This window comes from Papilio polytes, unplaced genomic scaffold, assembly GCF_000836215.1.
Source record: "Papilio polytes unplaced genomic scaffold, Ppol_1.0 DF820844.1, whole genome shotgun sequence".
In the NCBI taxonomy this organism is placed as follows: Eukaryota; Metazoa; Arthropoda; class Insecta; order Lepidoptera; family Papilionidae; genus Papilio; species Papilio polytes.
In genome coordinates, this window is record NW_013528360.1 from 817,451 (window position 1) to 842,563 (window position 25,113).

Genomic DNA, 25,113 nt, shown 5'->3' on the forward strand with positions numbered 1-25,113 from the left:
AAACAAATTATTATCTATGACGTTTTATATTTTATATTTATACCTAGATACAGCTTGAATTTTTTCCTTAATTTTTTAACTTATGTCGATGATTTCAGACTATACTTGGAAATGTATAAAAGCACCGATGTAGGACATCGGCTAGGTCTAAAGGGCAGGTATCTCGTATTGCTACGGTTTAATTCGTAGTAGATTTGATAGCCCTTGCATGGGTTTCATCATTATCCTACTATCTTAGTTAAGATATTTCTATGTTGCCCTATTTATTACCATAACTCGGGGGAACTTCACTTTTTTACGTAACTAAGTATGCAATTAAGTGCAGGGAAGTGTAGCGGCGGCTTGTGAACATGGTCATTGATAAGTGACCAAGGAGTCTGAAAAGACTCCAAGTAAAGAATAAGTTAAGTGTTAGAGAAATTTGCAAGCCTGCAGGACTATTTTCTGTTAAGCCCTGGGCGGAAACTGCTATATGGTTTGCCAGTTAAGTACTAGTTATATTAATACTAGCTTTCGCTTGCTACACCATTCGCGGGGAAATAATAAAAAAAAAAACAAAAGTATGTAGCCTTCGTGTCCAGACTATCCATAGATGACTATGCCAAATTTCAACGAGATTCATTCAGCGGCTACAAACTCTAACATTTATCCATCCATCTAAACTTTCGCATTTATAATATTAGTAAAATTTGGATAATTTGAATTATTTCTGCAGCTATCCTAGTAATAAAATCGAATATGCGATCGTATTCATTTTACAGTTGTGTCTGAACTTGATGTCTGCGTAAACTGGAATGTACATTTCATTGTCAAACATAAAATGTTATCGTGTACATAAAAACGATACATTTTTTTCCATTTTCGCTGTTCAGTTAACTAAAGCGTCAATACGTTCCGTTATTATTGAAGAGTCGAAATGTTTAGATATATGCGTATGTAGACGCGTCGGTGGCTCAGTGGTTTGAGCACTTGACTTGTAATCTACAGGTCTTGTAGAATCCCGCCATGTACCAATGTGATTTTAGATTTTTCGAATTTTCATATGTACATAATTTACCCGACGTTCTTACGGTGAAGGAAAACGTCGTGATGCAACCTGCACATATCGGCGAAGAAATTTAAAGATATGTGTGAAGTCAACCCGTACTGAGCTAGCGTGGTTGACTATGGCCTAGTCACCCCTTACTTAGGGTAGGCTCCGAGCCTCTCGTTGAGCACGTATAGTGAGCTGGTGATGATGAACGTAATTTTTCTGCAACTAAACTATGGAAAAAACTTATTCAGAATTACATAGTTTAAAAGATAGTCTAAAATAGATCTTGGATTCATATTTCTTTAACCGGTTTTAATAAAAAAGTTCTCAGCAACGTATTTTGGAGATCCAAACGTATTTCGACCCGGGTAAGGTAATCGGTAGAATTTGCTAACCAAAAGGTCGGTCACAAAGAGAACACGAATTTCTGTATATTGAACATCAAAGGAAACGCCGAATACCATTGAATCAGATTCTTTAGTATAGCATTTGGAAGGTAAAAGACGAGTTTGCTGTCTGTATGTGATTCCTAATATGATTTTAAAACTGTTAATCTATATCTACACTGATACTAGCTTTCGCCCGCGACTCTGTCCGCGTGGAATTTAAAAAAAACAAAAGAAAATAGCATATGTGTTCTTACAACTATCCTTTACAACTGTGCCAAATTTCATCGAGAGAGAGAAACATCCATCCCTAAACATAGTAGTAGTATCCTATGCTCGTCTCCAGGCTCTAACCGGCATCCTCACCAATCTTCAGCCATATCGGTAAAGCCGTTCTTGATTTATAAATAAGTGTAACTAACACGACTCTCTTTTATCTATATAAAGGGTAAACACACACTACTTTGTGGCGTAAGATGTCAGCAATCACATCATATTTTTATAAATTCTTTATTTAATAAAAAGCCCTACATTTACGACAGGCTTTAAGCTATGTATTTTCATTAAACTTAGGGGGTAAATAAATTGGTAAAACCAGCATATGGGAAACGGTCTATAAACTACTAGCTGCCAACATTAAGGAAGCAAGGTTTATGGCAACGGTAATTTTGACATTTGCAATTAAGAATTTAACAAATGTATACAATGAAATATATTTTTTTATAATTAAATGCGGATGAAGCCGCGCGGAAACGGCCAGTTGTTTTTATACAATTGAAAGTAAATTCGTTTGTCACCTTGTAATGTAAATAAATCATTTTTCAAGTTTTTGACCATAAATTGACAGAAAATTCCCAGAACATCCTACGAAAGTTTCACAAAAATCTTTCCAGTAAAATTGCAATGTTGAAAATAAAATTACAACGAAATGTAAACGACAGACTTATAATTCCATTCACCATACTTCATACTAATATCATAAATGTAAAAGTTTAAATGGATGGATGGATGTTAGAGTTTGTAGCCTATACTGCTGAACGGATCTCAATAAAATTTGGCATACACATAGAGGATAGTCTGGAAGAACACATAGGCTACTTGGTTTTGTTTTTTTTAATACCACGCGAACGGAGTCTCGGGCGAAAGCTAGTTAACTAATAAATGTAGAGTGGAAATATCGTGAGATAAATATATAAATTACATGCATTTATTTAGGTCAATATTTCAATACTTTCTGCTTACCCCTTAATTGCATAACTGCAGCTAATGCATGTTTATTTATTTAAACAAGTAAAGGAAGCGATTTCGGTTTACAATTTCCTCGATGTTTCCTGTCAATCGTTGAGAGATTTTAAATAAAAAACTTCAAAGGACGACTTCAAATACATCGAGATATCAATGTAAACGATTGCACCTGGCGGCCATCTTAGTATTTGTCGATTGCATATGGCGGGAAAAATCCGTATATCTATACTATTATAATAAAGCGTAAACACACACTTCTTTGTTGCCTAAGATGTCAGCAATCACAGCATATTTTTGAATAATTCTTTTTTTAATACGTACGTCACGCTTTAGTCTATATATTTTCACACCATTAACCCTTAAATGCATATTGTTGTCAAAAGTCTACAAACAAAAGTATAGTTTTAATTAAAACCAAGATTTTTTTAATTACTCTTCCCCTAATCTGTGACTGAAACGTATATTCTGAAATATTTATTTCATAATTAAATAAAAATCATGCATTTAAGGGTTAAACCTAGGGGATAAATATTTTGGATAAAAACCCTAATGTGGGAAAGAGACCATAAGTTGCTGCCAACATCAAGGAAGCGAAATTGCCATGCTTTGTGATGACAAATGACATGATGGCCATATCTGTCATTTTGACATTTACAATTGACAAATGTAAGCAATAAAACAATTTTCATTATTTCATGCGAATGAAGTCGCACGGGAACAGCTAGTGAAGAATGAGAGCGGAGGTACAGCTTTGAATAAACTATCGCACAAATTGTGTGCGATTGTCGATTGTTTCGCCAATTTAACTGTTTAGTTGCACTACTAAAATCGAGTAGTTTGCGCTTCATATAAGCTCATAGGAATCGAATCGCGACTAAATAGTTGTGCGATAGTTTAGTTTCAAGTGTGCACGCTCTAATTCTACAAAAAATAGAAGAACGAACGAAACACCTTATTTCGAACAGTATTATTTTCTTCCTTATGTGATTTTTAAATACTATTTTAATTAAGCAGGAACAAGAATAAGGTTTCTCTTAATTCATCCTTTTGTTTTACTCATAAAAGAAAAATAACATAAAGTTAGTCTTTGTACGAAATTAAAATAAAAAAATGATCGAATTTTTTAAAAAAATATTTATAAATTGACTAAGAAAATGAAATTCAAATCTTGTTTACAATCTGCTCGTTAGCCGGTGAGGGAAAAACTTGCATTGGCTTTTACAATCTTAATCCTTGAGACTCTCCAAATATTAACGGGCTAAATTGAATACACCATATTACGCATACTACGGCTAAAAGTGGGCGTATTTTTTAAATCATCCGGGTTATACTACGGCAGCTCGTAGAAGGTGTGAACATGGAATTTTCTCAGTGCGCAACGAGCTTTCGGGAGGGATGGTCGTTTCGACCTCGTTTTTCACGAGTTCCCGCCGATCGTGTTTCGGCGAACTTTTTTCGCGCACTGGATTCTCTTTGTCTGTGAATAACTTAGCTAAGTGAAGTTGAAAGGCAACAGTTATTGTTTAAAAATTGACGGAAAATTGCTTAAAGGATCGTTATGTAAGTTTATTCACTTTTATACTATATTTTTCATATTTGATATAAAGCTTTCGTTAACATGTAAAACTAAAATGTTTATGATAAATTTTATTTTACAATTGGCTTTGTAGGTTTAATTAATTTTAAATGCGTGTAAAATTATTTTTCTTAGTAAGATAACTGAATATGCAGAATCGGTATAAGTTACTTAACAAATATCAATTCAGCAATAACTAGACAGTGCTTGTATTATTTTGGAGAAGTAAAAATAAAGATTTTAAATAGAAATTTTTGATAATTCTGTTAAATCCTTTATTCTAAGTTTAAAATTAGAACCTAAGTAACGAAAACATCGTATTTACATCATACTTCATACTAATTTTACAAATGCGAAAGTTTAGATGGATGGATGGATGGATGGATGTTTGTTAGAGTTTGTAGCTTCAACGGCTGAACGGATTTAGATGAAATTTGGATTAGGATAGTCTGGAAGACCACATAGGCTATTTACTTTTTTTTTTTTAGTTCCACGCGGACGGAGCCGCGGGCGAAAGCTTGTTAATAAAAAAAAAATGAAGTCAATATCTTTAATGTAACTTGTTTAGTGTCACTGAACAAACTTAGTGTAGGTTTTTATGACCGAACATGGAAATCCGTTTAATAGTTTTAAGCTTATCGCCTTTAGACAGACGCTTTGAGAAAACTTTTCATATATTCTTGTATAATATACTAGTGCTATGAAATATGAAAATTATTATTTTATCTGTGCTCTTTTTAATTTATCTTTGTAACATAGGAAATATATACTTTTATGTTTAGTAAAACATCTTTCTACAACATGTTACCGTAAAATTTGATTCTCTGTTAGTTTACAAACCGACTAATGATACAATCATGGCTAAATTATGAACTATTAGAAATATTTACCAATCAATAGTAAAATAAAACTAATTTAGTAGTTAATGATAAATTAAAAATGAATTTAGTACTATCATACTAATATTATAAATGGGAAGGTTAAATGGATGGATGTTTTTTAGAGTTTTAGCCTAAATGATGAAGGGATCTCAATGAAATTTGGTACACATGTTTAGATTAGCCTGGAAGAACACATTGGCTACTTACTTATATCACGGGGACAGTGTCACGGGCAAAAGCTAGTCAACAAATGAATAAAATCCGATGAATTAATGGTTTATCAAACAGCTGAATATCGTATCTTGTAATTGACTGCTGACTCTATTTGGAGTTTGCGAACTTTGTTAGTAACTGACTCTCGCAGATCAGAAACTATCAGAGATAGTTATGTAATTTAGACAACCAAATGAAGTATGAGATTTGAATATTTTTAACGTGATAAGTAGTTATGATTCAAAAAATAAATAAGCTTTAGGGACCGCTGTCTAAAGACATCTTTACTAATATTAGCTTTTCCCCGCGACTTCGTTCGCGTGGAATTTAAAAAAAAACAAATAGAGTATGTGTTCTTACAGACTATCCTCTATATCTATACCAAATTTCATCGAAACCCGTTCAGCCGTTTAGGCTACAAACTCTAACAAACATCTATCTGAACTTTTACATTTTTATTATTAGTAAGAATAAAGATTAGATATTTATATAATGTGACTTTCATTAGTTCGGTCGATATTGTAATATATTTGATCAACCTCGTTCCGTTCGCGTTACCAGATTCGAATTTTCGATAAAACAGTATATTGGCTAATAGTGATATCACAAAATGTGTTTAATATTGAGATATTTGAAGTATATTTATTGTTTTATATGTTACGGATAACGCGGTATAGATGGATTTATAGACAATCTCAATATCTCACTTATGTAAAAAAATGCGAAAGTTTAGATAGATGGATGTTTGTTAGAGTTTGTAGCCTAAACGGTTGAACGGATCTCGATGAAATTTGGTATAGATGTAGAGGATAGTCTGGAAGAACACAAAGGCTTTTTTTTATTCTACGCGGATGGAGTCACGGGCGAAAGCTGGAATAATCATAATACATACGTTGTATGAAAAATTTACAGATAATCAGTTTCTTTCGTCTGGGTTGTTGATCATAGATTAAATCCTGCAGAATTGTCATTATTACTTAGGCAGGATAAAGATAACAGTTTTTAAAGTAAAGATTTAGTAACGGAACAGTTTTGTTTCATGTTAAGTATTCGTGATTTTAACAGTGATGTTACATGAAAATGAATTTGAAAGCTTACCGCAGATTTCCAAAAATTATCTAGTACACCCCTTTGAAAAGTTCCCTCGAACGCCTGTTAGTTCCTATTTCGCATATTAACCCTCAACTTTTTTGTCTTCTTATTACTCGTAAATTAGTCCGCGTGGAATTAAAAAAAGCATATGTTACTCAATGACGACTTAGCTTTTTAATTTTGAAATTGGTCCGATACCTTTTGATTTATTTCGATACATATAAACATACAAATATTTCTTCTTTATAATATTAGTATAGATTTGAATTTAACTAAGTCAACCGTTTTTGCAAAACACAATGCAAATACAGTGTCACTGGTGTGGTCAGATAGCGTATATTAACATACATTTGCAAGGATGTTTGTCCGTTAATCTGCGAGAATGGACACAGCGCAAAAACTCCGATATTTACACATTTTTATCTCTGAACGTTTGTCATTTTAATGTCGACGTTAAATTTAATGTTTAGGAATCTGATGTACGTTGCATATACCAGAAAGTAATTTTTGAATTTATATATAAAAGGTTAGTAGATTACTTTGACATTGTAATTTTTACTTTGTACTTTAATATTATGCGGAAATGCGGAAGTTCGGATTGATGTTTGTTAGAGTTTGTAGTCTACACCGCTCAATCGATCTCGATGAAATTTGGAATAGATGTAGAAGATAGTCTGGTAGAACACAGGTTTTTTTTCCACACGGACGGAGTCGCGTGCAAAAACTAATTAATATGTACTTGTAACATTTTATGCGACTAGTTCAATTCGAAAGGTTCTTTATAATGTACGTTTTGAATTGATAGAAGAACACTTATTTTTAACAACTAATTTACTAAAGTATGCATGTTTTCTTTTTCAGGTAAACACCGGTTTAAGTGATAGCCATTTTTAATTATAAAATACAATGCTGTTAAATACTTGAAATCCAAGATGGCGGACATGTCTGGTGGTATAGTTTGTGTGCTGTTATTGACAATTTTACTGGACAATGGCTTCTGTCTTCAGGAGAATGAAGATTTGGGTGAGTTCATGTAATTTATAATCTAAGAGCCAATACGTTACTTTAACCTGTCTCTTGTCAGGTGGAAATTTGTTTAAAAAAAAATTCTCAACAACAAATATTTAAGTTAACAACTTCAGAAAAGGAAAAAATGTAATTTTAGGAAATAGGTTTTTTTCTACACTTTTTTCTAACGATTCTAGATTCAAGAGAGACGAGAAAAGTTTTATAGTTTCAAGCTAATAGTGAGCGCGCCGGCTCTGAGCGTAAATAAAAAATATGGCCAACACCTGATAATAAATAGACATTAGGCATGTGACAGTTTGTCGATTTAAATCGATAAGATAATCTTAATATCGATAAAAAAATATGAACTAGAAAATTGGAAATTGTAATTATTAACATGTTATCGTAATTCTAAATATAATAGAAGAGTTTCTACAGTTAAACTTTTATCGATTGTTGTTTTAACACTATAGGCATTACCATGCCATCGCAATGTAATCGGCTTTTTTTTTAATTTCAAGAGGCGGTAATTTATTTTCAATAAAGTATCGTTCGGTAAAGTAATGTTTATGCTTAACATTTGCTGTTAGAGCATTTTAAATTTACATCGTATTATATTTTATCGACATCGATATCGAACAACACTAGTGAAAAAGAGCGGTTTACTAGCTGAATTATATTTGGAGGCGCGATTACAGCGGTAATAAAAGTTGTAGAGTTTTTATCGTCGGGGGGTAAATTGGAAAGGCAGATGTTTGGTAAGTATTCATTTACGGTTGTTACATGTTTACGGTCGTGGAACGTGGGGTTTATTGAAATAATTAAGATGGCAACATTTTAAACTAAATTTAGTTAGAGTAAACTAATTTATAATGCTATTAGCGTCTGACTTGTTAAATTTTGCAGATTTTAAGTTTTTTATTGCTGTTAAAAAGTTGTCGACCTTAGTTTTATTAGAAACACATACGTATCTACAATATCATTGTTATTTCTCAAGGATGTTTTTAACAAATTTTACTGGGAATTATACACAATACACTTTATTTTATTTTAGTTTTTAAAAACAAAGTTTATAATGTTTTATGAACATACTAGCTTTCTAGCTAGAATAAAAAAAAAAACAAAAGTGAGTACCCTATGCGTTCTTCCAGAATGTCCTCTACATCTCTATCTTAACCAATTTATCATAGAAATCTGTTCAGCCGTTTAGGCTACAAACTCTAACAAACATCCATCTAAACCTTCGCATTTATAATATTAGTAAGATATTAAAAATATGGCTATGTAAGATTTAAGAACTAGAATTATAACCATTTTTTTATTTCCCCTTCCACAATCACACTTATCTCCTTATTTTTTATACTATAAATGCAAAAGTTTGGATGTATAGATGGTTGTTAATACATCTCCAAGACAACTTAACAGATCACGATTAAATTGACACAGATATAAACATAGTCTAAACATGGGCTACTTACCAAGTTTTTTGTACATAAACGCGAAAGACGTCGCGGACAAAAGCTAGTACGTTCACAAATCATCGGTCATTTGGTATACAAATTTGATAAAAAAAAGTTTTTAAAACAATGAGTGAATAAATCTGAACGTTAATTATACGAAATGAACTTCTGTTGGGAAAAAACAAGACGCAACAGAAGGGTAACCTAATCTCGTATTCAAGACAGATTTTACTCTTTATTTAGTAAGGGTGTGTTTAATGCGAATATATTAAAATGTCTAATTTGTATTCACTTGAAACACTTTTAAATTTAAATAAAAGAATGAGAAAAAGTTAACACGTTGCCTTAATAAAGCACAAAGCATTATTATTAATGTTAGAAATGCGATTTTTTTTGGTGAATGTGCGCAGGAATTGTACGAACTCATTCCTCCATCCCCTTTTTACTATCGGACATCTGGACGTACGGCCGTTCTCCATCCTTTCATAGTTGAAGTGCCGCGGGTTCGAACGAAGCGATTCGAGACATCGTTTCTCGTGCGCACAGCAAAGGAGTGGAAGTTGCCGGCGTCAGTGTTCCCGTCAAGTTATAACGTGGGTGCCATCAAGAGCAGTGTGAATAGGTACTTGCTAAACTAGCGGGTACCATCCTTCGACTATATCTTTACTTTGGTCTAGGGGGGGATAGTGGATAAGCACTGGTTTATACATGATAAAAAAATAGATGGTATGTACTACGTATCTTCTAGAAAGACTCAAAGAAACTCTCTGAAATTTGGCGTAGTGTAGAACATAGTCTGGAAGAACACATATGTTACTAATTAAGTTTCTTTTTAAATCCGCGCGGACTGAGTCGCGGGCAAAACTGTTGCCCGCAACTTCGTTCACACAATATTAAGATAAAAAGTAGCCTCTAATATGTCTAAGTCAGCTACCCTTGAGTGGAAGTCCAGTGGAAATCGGCCCAGCCGTTTCGGAGTTTACCCGTTACACGCGGCTTGCGGACTGACACACATACTAACAGACGGACAAAAAATTTGCAAATACGATTTTTGTCATCAGCAACGCCAATACATCATCTGTCCGAAATCTGAAATTTTCGTTTTTATATTACAATCAGACACTCTAATTTTATTATATGTACAGTAGTAACTACCAACCAGTCTTAAAATAAACCAGATTTATAAATTTATATTTCACCCTATTTATTATTACGTTCAACTCTTGAGAATAAAGTAAGAGAGAGGCGGCGGATAAAACCGGAGGCGCCGGTTTCAATAATATTATTAAATACCACCTTTTGCCCGCGACTATTATTGCGTCTAAAAAAATACAAAAGTATGCAGTCTATTACGTTCTTCCAGATTACTTTTTATATTTATGCCAAATTTTATCGAGATCCGTTTAGCTAGACTACAAACTAACAAACATCCATCCATCTAAACTTCCGCAATTATTAGTAAGAAAACTCTCTTTACAGTTTGCTCTATGATAATATGGGAAGAGAATTTAATTCTTTGACTGTGCAAATATTCGATATCTATACTATTATAATAAAGCGTAAGCACACACTTTTTTGTCGCCTAAGATATCAGCAATTACAGCATATTTTTGAACAATTATTTATTTGATAAAAAGCTCTACACTAACGTCACGCTTTAGGCTATATATTTTCACACCATTGAACTTAGGGGATAAATATATTGGATAAAAACCCTAATGTGGGAAAGTGACCATAAGTTGCTGCCAACATCAAGAAAGTAAGATTGTCAAGGTTTGTCATGTCATGTCATTTTGATAATTTGACAAATGTAAATAATAAAATAATGTTTTTATAATTCAACGCGGATAAAGCCGCACGGGAACAGCTAGTCATCTATATTACTTTACATGTAAATTAAATCAAGTAAAACTGTAACTCGAAACATTTTGTTCACATGATTGCGTATAGCATACCAAAGGTTAAAGATGTTGTAACCTTCCAACCGCCGATAAACAGTTAATTGTAAACTAACATAACCTTGTAAAGTACGCAAACTTTTCTAATAAACGTGAAACTCTCGTATCTTCTAATAGATTTCAATTTTCCAGTTCAAACTAGATTTAAATTTGATAGCGTACATAAGGTTATTTTCTGATGTGAAGCAATTAATTCGACAATAGAGATACCTTAATTACTTGTTCGCACGGAAATAGAGATTTCGTGATATAAATAAAAAAAATCATCTTTTTTTATAACATAAGGTGGCAAACGAGCAAGCGGCCACCTCAATCTGCCAAAATGGCGAAGCGACCGCTGCCCATAGACATCGTTATTCGACAGAGGAGGCGAAGCACATAAAGATGATATTTCCGCTTCCTGTGCATCTCCTCCTCCGTCAAATCCACTTCCCCTTCCCATCCTCTCCTTATAAAAAAAGAGTGGTAAAAAGAAAGGGATTTAAATTAGGCCTCCGGCACTCCACACTCATCAGACGAAACACGGAATTGCTTCCATTTCACACCTGTTTTCTGTGTGGTCGTGGTATTACACCGGGCGTGCCGGCCCATTCGTGCTAAGATGTTAAAGCGGGCACTACCACTGTTAAAATCAAATCACTTGGTAAACACTGAAAAACTGAGGGCCTTGCCATAAAAACTTTAGTATTTGAAACGCAATTTACCTCAAACAAATGTTGAACTTTTAAAGTGCGGATTTTAGACAAATCATAGTTATTGAAACAACATCGAAATCGTATCTTTTAGAATAAATAATTAAATATTCGTAACGCATAGTTGACGTCCATAATATTAATCAGAGGCAATTAAGAGGTTAAAATATATTATTTAATTGAACAGTGTTTAATAACATTTTTTGGAGTATGCAGTGACAATTTAATAATTTGTTATTTTGTGTTCCGATAAATTTTTATGTTTTGACATGCTAAAATATATGTCTACGACTTCAGAATCTCACAATGGAACAAGCCTGTTTAAAACTTAAAAATAATTGTTATAAGAACGGAAATCTCGTTTGCTATTACCGATAAATATAAAATATATAAGAAATGTATATATTCAGTTTTATACACGGAATGTATTGATACCTGATTAGGAGATATTCCCCGGAGGTAAGGCTTTAGTTTTTTTTATTCCGAGCAAGCGTCGGCGAGCGTTGTTATGAATTTTTGAGATCTCTCGGGAATTATCGAGTGGCAGTAACGTAATAAGTGAGATTTAGTTTAGTTTATTTTTTATTATCGCGGGAAACGAACTTCCTTGAAACTGTGTCGTTTTATCACATCCTATAATGATTTTATAAACATACTAGTTGTTGCTCGCGACTTCGCCCACTTGAAGTTAAAATATCTACCTGAGATTCACAGATAAACTATCTTTCTAACGGTGATATATTTTTTTAAATATGCCCAGTTGTTTTTTAATTATTGCAACATAAACATAAATACAAATCTTTTCTGTTTATAATATTAGTATACACTAGTTGTTACCTGCGACTCCATGCGGTATTTAAAAACATAAGAACTATAAAAAAAACAATGAATATCCCTTGTGAAGCAGAAATGTGTGCGGATGAACTGTATTACATGTGTCTCCAGAGTTTGTTTTATCGGTGCCAAAAGTATGTTGAATCGTTGCAAAATTAACGAGTAAACTTGAAAAAATAAAATTAATGTATCCCACGGGAAACGTAATTATTTCCGGCATCGAAACTAGCTTAGGTTTTCTTCCAGCCTATCTTTTATATCTTTAGGCAGTTTAGGCCACAGACTATATACATACATGAAACCAGCTAAATGTTCATAATTATAACTTAAGTATGATTTTCTGCAGTTTAATGACTAGCAGTTGTCTGCAACTTTGTCGGCGCGGTATAAAAAATAATCATACTAAAGTTATAAATGCCAAAGTTTATATGGATAGATGTTTGGTAGAGTTTATAACCTAAACAGGTGAATGGAATTCGATGAAATTTGGTATAGATCTAGAGAACAGTCTAGAACAGTTATTCTCAGCTGTGGCGCAGCACTTTTGTGTGCTGCTAAATTTTAGAAGTGTACCACCAAATTTTGCATACTTTTGTCATAAACTATTTATGCAGTATGTTGTAGCAAGTAAATAATTTATATCTTTTTTTACAATTATTATTACTTTGAAGTCGGTGTCAGTCAATGTAGATTCATTACTTAATTGTTACAATACAATTGGTATTGGAAAAATGTGAAAACCCTTACGTAGAAATATCACTGCTTACCTCGGCTGACACCGACATCAAAGTAATAATAATTGTACAATATAGACATAACAGTTACAATAAGGTAGGTTTACTATTTTCAAGGAAAAATTTCGTTACTTTTTAGTGTACTGTTTTTTTGAGAATATTTTGTTTTTAGCGTATTTTGTTTTGTTTTTAGTGTATTTTGTTTGGAAGTCGGTTTTGTTTTTTTATTTAATCCCACACGGATGGAATCGCGGGCAGTAACTATACCACATTATCAGATAGTCTCTCGTTAATAGTTATTTCGGACAGACAAATATAAAGTCATTAATATTAAATAAATATTTTTAATTCATTATTACAAAGGTTTTATCCAAGGTCTCATATAGATGAGGCCCACCATTACGCAGAGCCCAAGCTATGTTCCCGTCTACTTAATGCAGATTTATTTAAGTACCCTAAGGAATATTTAAATAATGGTTAAATATATATTTTTTCGACATCGCCTCTTTTTACGGGCGAATTTCTCTGACGCAAACGAATTTGCGTATTTTATTTACCGCGTATCTAAATTGCTAAATAGACCAGTTATCCTGTATTTTAAATTTTGCTTTTTTTTGTATCTTTGAATAGAAACAAAAAGCGAAATAATTAAAAAGAACTATGTAATTGAATGAATTTATTTTTAGTTAAGTTATTTTTGATGTCGATTTTTTAACGTTTTATACGTTACTAGTTTTCGCTTTCGACTCTGTCCGCGTGGGATTAAAAATAAAACATAAATGAGTAACTTATATGTTCTTAAAGAGTATCCTCTACATCTGTACCAAATTTTATTGAAATCCGTTCAGCCGTTTAGCTTACAAACTCTAACAAATATCCATCCATCCATCGAAACTTTCGCATTTATAATATTAAGTATTGAGATAGCCTTAATTTGACGTTTTTGGTGTCATTATGTATTTGCTTTGCTAATAACGAGAACCGAATATAAAAATGTTTGTCATTCTGTCTATCTGTCCGTCCGTAAGTCACGTATGTTCCGGGTAATCTCCGAAAAAACTGATACGATTTCGACCGAACTTTCATTGAAAGGTAGCTGACATAGACGCGCATATAATAGGCTAAAATCTTAATATTTCGTGGTCGATGTCGCGGGCTACAGCTAGTATAAAATAGATATCACAAAAATGAAATAGAATATTCCGAAAATGTAGAAGAAATAAGCAATCTTGTGTCAGTTTCCCCATTCCCAAACGCATTGGTATAGTTTTGAAATGTATCGGAACTTTGTATGCCGCAGGTACGCTGTACTGAGTCCTTTATAAATTCAATGCATGAGGTATATTGCATGTCGGGAACAGAATAATGTCGCCCGGAGACAGAAGTTGTGATTTATCTGTAAGAGAATGATTCTATTAAGTTATTTTTCAAGTATTTGAATCATAAATGTGGATTTAACTTTAAAACTACGTACCACTCGTTAGTTGAGGTATCTAGGATCAAGAATCTATGAAAGTCGCTATAAATATATATGCAGTCGAAGACATTAATTTCCTACCCACTTGAGTGAACTAGGTTAGACGTTCACTGTGTAACTAACTAGCTTTCGTCCGCGACTCCATAAGGGTGGAATTAAAAAAAAAAAACAACAGTTAATAGCCTATATGTTCTTCCAGACTATCTGACATCTATACCAAATTTCATCGAAATACATTCAGCCGTTTAGACTACAAACTTTAACAAACATCCATCCATCTTAACTTTCGCATTTGTAATATAAGTATGATTAAACGTGCTGCATCTTAGCTCCTATTGTGACAATTTTCTATGATGATCCTTAGTGGGTAGGTAATTTATTTCTTTGACTATGTATTTAGATGGCCAGAGGGTGAAGGGGGGTACTTCCTATCAATAGGACATACAATATGAAGAAGGAAGGCAATCAAAATCGTAATTAACGTTACAGATAATAATTACGTTACACATCGTAATTAATTAAGCAAACTTAATAAGATATCAATACCGTATATTATCTGTATAATAACAAAATTATTTACCGGCAAAGTAATTAATTTGGAAAGGAATTATAAATGGGAATACGGAATCTGGAAACTTAATTACATAATCACATTTGTTGAAATTAACTAGGTTAGTGTCCTTTTTTTATTCATGTCATTCCTAGGATTTTTTTCTTATTCATGTCATTGTCGAATATAGACTCACCCTTATCTATATCTATATCTATACTTCTATACTAATATTATAAAGAGGAAAGATTTGTATTTTTGTATGCATTAAAATAATTCAAAAACTACTGGGCCGATTACAAAAATTCTTTGATTCTTACGAGTATAACGCTACGTTATCACTGAGTAACAAAGACTATCTTCCTATATTTTTTTTAATTTAACGCGGGCGAAGTCGCGAGCAACAGTTAGTCTATAATAATGTTATAACGAAAAACGATTTGTACTTTTATATGTATTGTAATAACTAGAAAACTATTAAACCGATTTAAAAAATGCTTTCACCATTAGAAAACTATGTTATTACTGAGTAACATAGGCTATGTTTTATTTTAAATTCACTCGGACGAAGTCGCAAGCGACAGTTATAGAAACCTCTAGGAACATAACTAACTACTATAGATTTCTCTCGGTTCGTAAATATTCAGTGTGGAGTGTCAGTGACCTTCGGTGATCCCAGGACCCTTTTAGCTGAACTTGAACATAGATTTTATGTGAGTAGAAATCTCGTATAAATCTGTATTACCCTTAAAATTAGAATATCTTTTGAAAATTTCCTTCCGTTACTAAAATAAAAGAGTTAATACTCTCACACACCCACGAGTAAAAGTTTTGTAGAGAACATCTATTCCTAGATAATCTATTACAAACTTATCGGTCTGTCGTAATCAATCATAAGTCTATCGAAACTTCAAAGGTTATGAGTGGGCGCACATCTTTGACTAAACTATTCCACAACTGTTGTGCGATTGTCGATTGTTTCGCAGCTAATTCAACTGTTTAGTTGCACAACTAAAAATCAATGTGCGATCATTTTTAGGTATTTTACTTTTACAAGGACAAAAACCACTTTTATTTTAAAATTGCATAAAAGTATATATTGCCTGCCATACACAGACTAATTTCGAACCGTACAAAGTAACCACTAGAATAGCAGTAGACAAGCTACTTACAATGGCATCCGGCTTTGTGGGGTCTAATTAATATTAATTGCATGTAGAGCTCGCAGAGTTGTTTACGTGATTGTGAAAGTATTATTTTGTACGAGGAATACTGTACAATTTCTGAAACAAAAAGTAATCTATACTACTATTATAAAGAGGAAAAATTTGTATTTTTGTTTGTATTGAAATAACTCAAAAACTACTGGGACGGTTTAAAAAAAATTCACGCAATGTTAATATAAAAAGTAGTCTATAATATGCCCGTCTATGTCAGCTATCCTTCAGTGAAAGACCGGTCAAATCGGCCCAGCTGTTTCGGAGATTAGCCAGAACAAACGCTTGCGGACAGACAGACAAACATTTTTACAAAGGGATTTTTGTTATCAGTAACGCAATCATCTTTCCGAAATCTGGAATTTTTATTTTAATATTACAAAGACACTCCAATTTTATTACATGTATAGATAGAAGATAGTATCATCATTTATAACATCGATTATTTTAAAAATAATATTTGAGAAGAAAATATATCCTTTTTCTTTATTTAAATCAAGCACAGAATCGGACTAAATGTCATTGTAAAGCGTATCTGACTTCCAATATTCCACATGCAACGAATTTATAAAGACCTCAGTCTTTAGCGTGCCTGATGCATACTAACTGGGGAAGAAAACTTTTAGAAACACGTATATATCTATACTAATATAAAGAGGAAAGATTTGTATTTTGGTTTAGAGATAACTCAAAAACTACTGGGCCGATTTTAAAAATTCTTTCACCGTCACAAAGGTAATTTATCTTTGAGTAACGGATACGTTTTTATTAAGTTTTTAATTTTATGCGGACGAAGTCGCGAGCTAGTCTTTACTAATATTATAAAGAGAAAAGATTTGTATTTTTTGTATTGAAATAACTCAAAAACTACTGGGTCGATTTAAAAAAAAATTCACATGAAAAAGCTACGTTATCAGTGAGTAACGTAGGCTATATTTATTATATTTTTTTTTTTAATTTCACACCGACGAAGTCGCAAGCAACAGCTAGTAGAATGTAAAGTGTTATATTCCAAATATCTGTAAATATTATTTACAGCTTAGTTACAACAAATTAGTTCTCATTAGCAAAAATAAATTTTTGTCAGTTTCGAGTTTGAAATATTCTCAAAATAAGAGTTTCTTTTTGAAACTTAATAAAACGTAACTTAAATGAGTTAGCCTTCTCAGTATGCAAGCGAGAAATTTATGTAAATATTTTTATTTTTTATATTCGACACTATAACTTCTTAATGTTTATTCAGTTTTTAACGAGGAGCTTTGCTTTAATAAGCTGCCTGCATTTAAATTTATGTTATCTATACTAGTATAAAGAAGAAACATTTGTATTTTTGTATGTATTGAAATAACTCAAAAACTACTGGGCCGATTTTGAAAATTCTTTCATCGTTAGAAAGGTAATTTATCTGTGAGTAATATAGGCTATATTTTTAAATTTCACGCAGACGAAGTCTGTACTATTATTGTTCGGTACAGATAGCACGGGTTCGCCACATTCGGTGGCGAACATAATTTTGTATTTCGCGCCCCGGGTTTAGTGCGGGTAAGCGCGCTTATTTTATTTTTCTCGCACGGGCGGGTAGAAGAATAAGCCCTCTCCACTACGGACGGGCGCGGGGCCTGCGGAGAGGGGTGCGAGGAAAAGGTCGGAATCGAGCAGCCAAGCGGAACGGTCGCGAACTTGTGCGGATTAAAGTTGCTCTTGTTATAACGCGACGACACAACAGGCGTGTCGATTTCGATAGCGAACGGGGTCGCTAAATTCGGTTTCGCGTTCGAAATTGCTGATACATCTTCAGGCAGCATCGCTGGGCCTATAGACTTGACTGAACCAGACTGACTCGATTGACATTGACTGAGACAAGGCACCTGGAGGAGGTGACGCAAATTCATCGAGCTGGTGAGTACCATTTTCCCCATTACGTTTACATTATTATGCCCTCCGGTGCAATCGTAGTTCAAGGGTAGGTTGTGCCGCGGGACCCGAACCCGTTTGTACGGCACAATTATATAAAGCGTAAACACACACTTCTTTGTTGCCTAAGATGTCAGCAATTACAACATATCTTTTTAATAATTTTTTTTAATAAAAACCCCTACACTTACGTCACGCTTTAGGCTATATATTTGACGCCATTAAACTTAGGGGGTAAATATTTTGGATGAAAACCCTAATGTGGGAAGGAGACCATAAGTTGTTGCCAACATCAAAAAGCAAGGCTGCCATGGATTGTCATCATGTTTTGTCATTTTGACATTTTTACATTTGCCATCGATAATTTGACAAATGTGAACAATAAAATATTTTTTTTTATAATTTTATGCGGATGAAGTCGCATGGGAACAGATAGTGTTTTATAATTTCGATAAAATTGTTAAGTTGATATGAATGAATATGTTAAGATTCTATCTACGATTTTCCACCATTCAAAACCCTAACTGAATCTGACTACTACGCTAATTCACATGACTCATTACGAAAAAAAAATTCTACAAAAAAAATTAAATGTATTGGTCGTTTAACAAAATTTATCTTCCCGTAACTTTGCTATGTTATTATTGAAAGGCGTTAATATTAGATAGTTATCTTACTAATATTTTTTAAATACAAAAGTTTCGATGGATGGATGCTTGTTAGAGTTTGTAGCCTAAACGGCTCAACGGATCCCAATGAAATGTGATATAAAGGCCAAAGCTTAGTAGTAACAAACTGCTTTGTTGTTAATTTAGAGTGTTTTATATAGTTATACGAAATAGACTAGGAGTTTAATATATTTACGGTGGTTTACATCATAAATACCTGTCACTATTTTTAGAAAGTTTTTTTAAACGATACTGTGTCAAACGGGAACATTTCTATACAATATATTTTTTTAAATCCGTACGACCTACGTTTGTGTTGCCTTTTTAAGTTCTGTTTTGCGACCTACATTGAAATGGATACGTTTAAAAGAGCGTAGGATGAATGGAGTTTCGTTCTATAAAAATGGTTTCCCATATATGTAATCAATGCTCAAGAAGGTAAAGAATCTTGTATTTTACTTTTTTATGTGTGTTACGGCATATTTCCATTCCTGGTGGACTCATTCAGAATTTTGTTTTTTTTTTAACTAATTTAGGGTTTTCAATTATGTGCGGATAGTCGATTTGATAGGGGAGGTTATGCATAGAAAGGGGAATTATCCTGTTTTCGTCAATGCAGGCAATGCATTTGCAAATACCGGTGCCATTTTGTCAAATTCTGGTAATTAATTGTTCATAAAGAATCACATTTATGCATTTCTTTATAAAGAATTACATTTACAATATCAGAGTTACCGTAGGTATTATATCTCTCGGTTCCAATCGACCGCTCTCACCGGCTACCGAGAAATCTCGTTTTAAGCTGAACCTCTTGATTTTCAATCGCTTGGATCCTTTGTCTATTTCAACATCACGTATCTGCGTTTATTGTTGTTTAAACCGGAAATTATTTGATTTGTATTAAAATGTACACTTTGTTTTCTCAAAAAACTAACACCATTTTTTTTTGTAAATTTATCTTTATTCTTATTTACTCGTAAACTCATTTTACAACATAACAAAAATTCTTCACTTCATTTTTCTTTTTCCTCTTAATTTTTTTTTCTTTTGTTTTCCGTTTTACTTTTTCTTACTTTATTATTCCATAAAATGTCTATGCAGCCAGTAATATACATATATTGTTACATTTGTAATAAATTATAATATTTAATAATGGTTGCAGTCTTACAATAATTTCATTTAATAAAAATGTAATATAACAAAATACAGCGCCATCTCTTGGTCGATTACATTTAACCACACTTTGGAATATCACCACAAACAAAAGAACAATCTATTAAACAATGTTTAAGTTCACATTTAATAAATAGCATAGATTATAAATAACAGTAAAAATTACTATTATATATCCATACTGATATTATAAAACGATTTTTGCATTTTTGTATGTATTAAAATAACAAAAACTACTGGGCCGATTTTAAAAATGCTTTCATCGTTAGAAAGACAATTTATCTGTGAGTGACATAGGCTATATTTCTTAATTTCACGCGGATGAAGTCGCTAGCAACATTATTAACAGTTAATTAACAGTAAAAAGATCTAATATGAAGAAGCAATAAGTGACCACAGAACCTATATATTATTATAGAGTTATTCGGAGGACAAAAACCCGTTGCGCCCTACGGTAGTAGGATGGGGGAGATGATGATGAATCGGTTTGTCAAATGTAAAAACGATTCCGAATTCAATGTTTAGTTTACGATATACTCGAGATGTAAAGAGTTGTAACTTCGATAACACTTAATTAATCGATTTCATTTAACGATAACGTTCGGTTTCATGAAGTTAACCTCGATTATGTACATTAATCATTTATCTGCATCCGGTAAACCCCGGCCTAAATCTCACTAACTGAAATTAATGATTCGCGAATGTATGAAATTATTTTATTCATAAATAAAATGAAACGGGATTATTTTTACTGTTGTTTATGTTTCGGAGAATTTTATATTACGTTATTAAATACTAGCAATTGCGTGTGACTTCGCCTGCGTGCAATTGGATTATGAAAAATTTAATTTAAAATTTATTAAAAAAATTAGCCTATGTTACTCAGTGACAACGATCTATGAAAGGATGTTCGAAATAGGCCCATTAGCTTTTGAATTATTTCAATATATACCAAAAATAAAAAAACAAATCTTTCCTCTTAATAATATTATATTTGTATATATAATTTTTCTGTTTAAAAATTATTTAAGTCTAGAACTTACAGCACTTAGTAAAATTCTTATCTAGCATCTAAAATAAGCTTAACTAAACGTTATTTTTAGAAATAATCCGTTTGTACTTTCAGCTTCAACATAGTGGTGATATTTTTTCACAGAAATGTTAAAACTAACTAGGCGTATCCACGCCCAATAGTAAGTATACAAAGTATACTTCAACAGTGTTAGAGCCTCCTTTAAAATCTTTGCACGAATGGGCCGGCTCGCCCGTTGTAATACCACGACCACACAGAAAACAGGCGTGAAGTGAAAGCAACTCCGCGTTTCGTCTGATGAGTATGGTGCCGGAGGCCTAATTTTAGTCCCTTTTCCTTTCCACCCTTTTCTTAAGAGGAACAGATGGGAGGAAAAAGTGGATTGGACGGTGAAGGAGATGCATAGGAAGGGGAAATGTCCTCTTTATGTGCGTCTCCTCCTCCGTCAATTAGGGTAGGCAACGCATCTACAATAGCGGATGTTTATGGGCAGCGGTCGCTTTCCATTTCGGTGGATTCAGGTCACGTTTGCTCGTTTGCCACCTCGTATTATAAAAAAAAAAGTATGAAGTATGAAGAATTTTTATCCCAATACTAGCATGACTTCCTACGTGAAAGGGACTACTACTACGGTAACATGATTTTATTATTCCGAGAGTATAATATTTTATACATTAATAAAAATCAACAATAAATACAAACGCTAAAAAACGCCAATGATCGAAAAGACACGGAATTTAAAATATCTAATTAAATTTTTTTTTCTAGAATCACATTTTTTGCATCGAGACGTGTTGTCAGTTCAGTTAGTAAATTATAACTGTCAATAAACAAAACATTATCACCGGAGGAAATTGGAATCACGACAAAGTAAAACCAAAGGCATATTGCCTGTCAAACGCAGAACCGGTGCAAACCAATATACACCAGTTTACACCGGTCGGCGTTTACAATGGCCGTCCGCTCTTTGCTGCGGGTTACACGGTGGATTGGCAAGGCTTTGTGGACGATAATTAGATTTTAATTGTTTTTGTATGAAGTCGAATAATCATTTGATTTATTTTATCTCACGAAAGTTAAATTAATGGATGTTAGAGTTTGTAAACTAAACGGCTGAAAGGATCTCGTTTAAATTTGGTATATACGTAGTTACTTACTTTTGTTTTTTTTTATTTATTACGGAGACGCGGGCGTAAGTTAGCTTATTAATTAAACACAAGTGGTTATGGATTGGCCATACGCTTCGCCGGGAACCCAGCCACATTCCCAGGGAGGCCCTGGAGTGGATCCTACAAGGAACACGAAAGCGTGGCCGCCCTAAACAAATCTGGCGGCGTTCAGTGGCCGCCGACTTGAAGGTAATCGGGCTGTCATGGTCCGAGATACAACGCAGAGTCCAAAACAGAGTGAGCTGGCGGCGTACTGTGGACGGCCTCTGTCCCACTTTGGGGACATAGGAATAGAAGACAGAGAGAGAGAGAGAGAGAGATGGAGAGAGAGAGAGAGAGAGAGAGAGAGAGAGAGAGAGAGTAAAAACAATGTAATTTAATAGACAATTAAAATAAATTGTTATTTTGTAAGACACTGCTTAAGTAAGCGTTTTACATCAAAATGTTATGCATACTAACAGTAATCTAAGTTCAAAAAAGTTCAACAACATAATGCATTAGACTAATCACTTTCTCAATGCCCATTAAAAGCTCTATGACATAATAAAAGCTCCCAATAGACATATTATACTTGGCAAATTACTCGAACCCATAATGAAACGTAGATAAAGCTTCAGAATTTCTCCTCGGTGCGTGCTTAGTATTCCGGCGGATTTGTGTAAATATTTTTTTTTAACGTTTGACGGACTAACGGCTTAACTTTATTAATTCAAGTCCGCCTAATGAGATCCTTCTCGAAGTATACGGAACGTTCACCCTTTTTGATACATTTTGTTTGTTAAATCCGTTGCGAGATTTACGTTGATTGGTGTAAAGAAATTTTGATGTTTTGAATATCGCTTTATTTAATGCAGTTTGGGACTTTGAATATTTAGGTGGGTCACTTAATCTGTGAAGATATTTAATTGTTTCGACAAAGTATGTTTATTAGTGTACTTTACGCCTGATAAATTTTTTTGACGAGTCCTTTTTTGAAAATTTTCGTGTTATGCTTTCTGTTGCGGAAAGTTAAAGTAAATTAGATGTTTTCTTTTTGAAATATACTATTTTTGTTTTTTTTTTTTTTTTTTAATGAATTATATATTTATTTTTTCACTAATGTTACAAAGAGGAAAGACTTCTATTTTTATATTTTTGTACGTGTTGAAATAAATCAATATCTACTGAGCCGATTTTAAAAAATCTTTCACCATAAAAAAGCTACGTTATTAGTTAGTAATACAGGCTATGTTTTTTTATTATTTTATCCCACGGGGACGAAGTCGCGAGCAACAGCTAGTCAACAATATTTTTGTTCAGAGTTAGTTGATAAATGAAATTGTTCTTTTTTAACCGTTGTCGACTTTTGAACACATTAACCACATTTCAATATTAAACTGTGCTAAAATTAACTTTTGAGGCATCGTCCTATATTCATAGTTACCATTCAATTTGCCGACTTTTAATTGCCTTTTATTTGATAGCTGACTGACTGAACTGCGGTCGACTCGTAAATAGGCGAAGCCATTGTAATAAACCAATAGCAAACGCTTGTTTGCATTTCAAAGAATATTATTTTAGCCAAAATTGTGTTTAAAACCATACTTAGGTATTGAGCTGGAAATATTTTATAATTAAGGTACACTAGATGGCGCTATTTTCAATTTTTAAACAGATTACATTCATGCTTAATACTAATATTATAATTGCGAAAGAATAGATAAATGGATGGATGTTTGTTAGAGTTTGTAGCCTCAAAGGATAAACGGATGTCGATGAAATTTGGTATGGATGCAGAGGATAGTCTGGAAGAACATATAGGCTACTCACTTTTGTTTTTTTTTTTAATTCCACGAGAACGGAGTCGCGGGCGAAAGCGAGTAGTAAAATAAATGAGAAATTTTGGATGGGTTTATCTTCAAACCGGCTTAACGGATTTGAATACATTTTGGCAAAAATGTAGAACACACGCTACTTGATAAGTTTTTTAAATGCCGCGCGGACAAACTTGCAGGAAAGGGTTATATTAAAACATTTATTTAGTCCAGGTAAACGTAATCATAATGTTTGAAAAGTGCAGTTACGAAGATTCCTTGTTGGAGGGTAAAATTGTTATTTAAACTCGCCGTTTTAGCAAGAAATCTACAGCAAAGTTCTGCCAGTCTACGTTGATATAAAATTTTATATACGTATTGAATCTGTACGTATATCAGGAGTTCGACTTTCAGTTCCGCCATCACTATATCCACAGATAGAAGTTGTGCAAAAGTTGCTCGCAATCTGGATGTAGGTAAATACGGGCGTTCAGTAAACAGCCAAGTCATGATTCGCTTCGTAAGACGGAAGTTTATCTATAAGCTTGTTTTATACTTTACTTGAATTATTTAATAATCACCATAAGATTTTTCATTATCATCACCAGCTCACTATACGTCCCCACCGAGGGGCTCGGAGCCTACCCTAAATTAGGGTGATTAGGCCATAGTCAACAACGCTGGCCCAGTGCGGGTTGGTCGACTTCACACATATATTTGAATTTCTTCGCCGATATGTGCATCACGATGTTTTCCTTCACCTTAAGAACGTCGGGTAAATTATGTACATATGAAAATTCGAAAAATCGAAAATCACAATGGTACATGGCGGGATTCGAACCCAAGACTTGTAGATTACAAGTCAAGTGCTTAAACCACTGAGCTACCGACGCTCGAAGATTTTTCACATTAATAAAATCGATCTGTCAATTGCCTAGCAATAAAGAGCGGGCAGCACACTTTTGAGTAAACTATCACCCAACTGTTGTGCGATTGTCGATTGTTTC

General features: G+C 33.3%; 1 protein-coding gene across 1 annotated transcript in view; it reads left to right on the forward strand.

Moving 5' to 3' along the window:
- Window positions 1–4,049: 4,049 nt before the first annotated feature.
- The window catches only part of LOC106110172 (nephrin-like), a 100,937-nt gene continuing 79,873 nt past the window's right edge, over window positions 4,050–25,113 (forward strand). Inside the window, exons 1-2 of the mRNA XM_013291901.1 lie at window positions 4,050–4,224; window positions 7,288–7,449. Coding sequence (XP_013147355.1) covers window positions 7,359–7,449 — 91 coding nt within the window. The 5' untranslated portion in view covers window positions 4,050–4,224; window positions 7,288–7,358. The remainder of the gene's footprint in view (window positions 4,225–7,287; window positions 7,450–25,113) is intronic.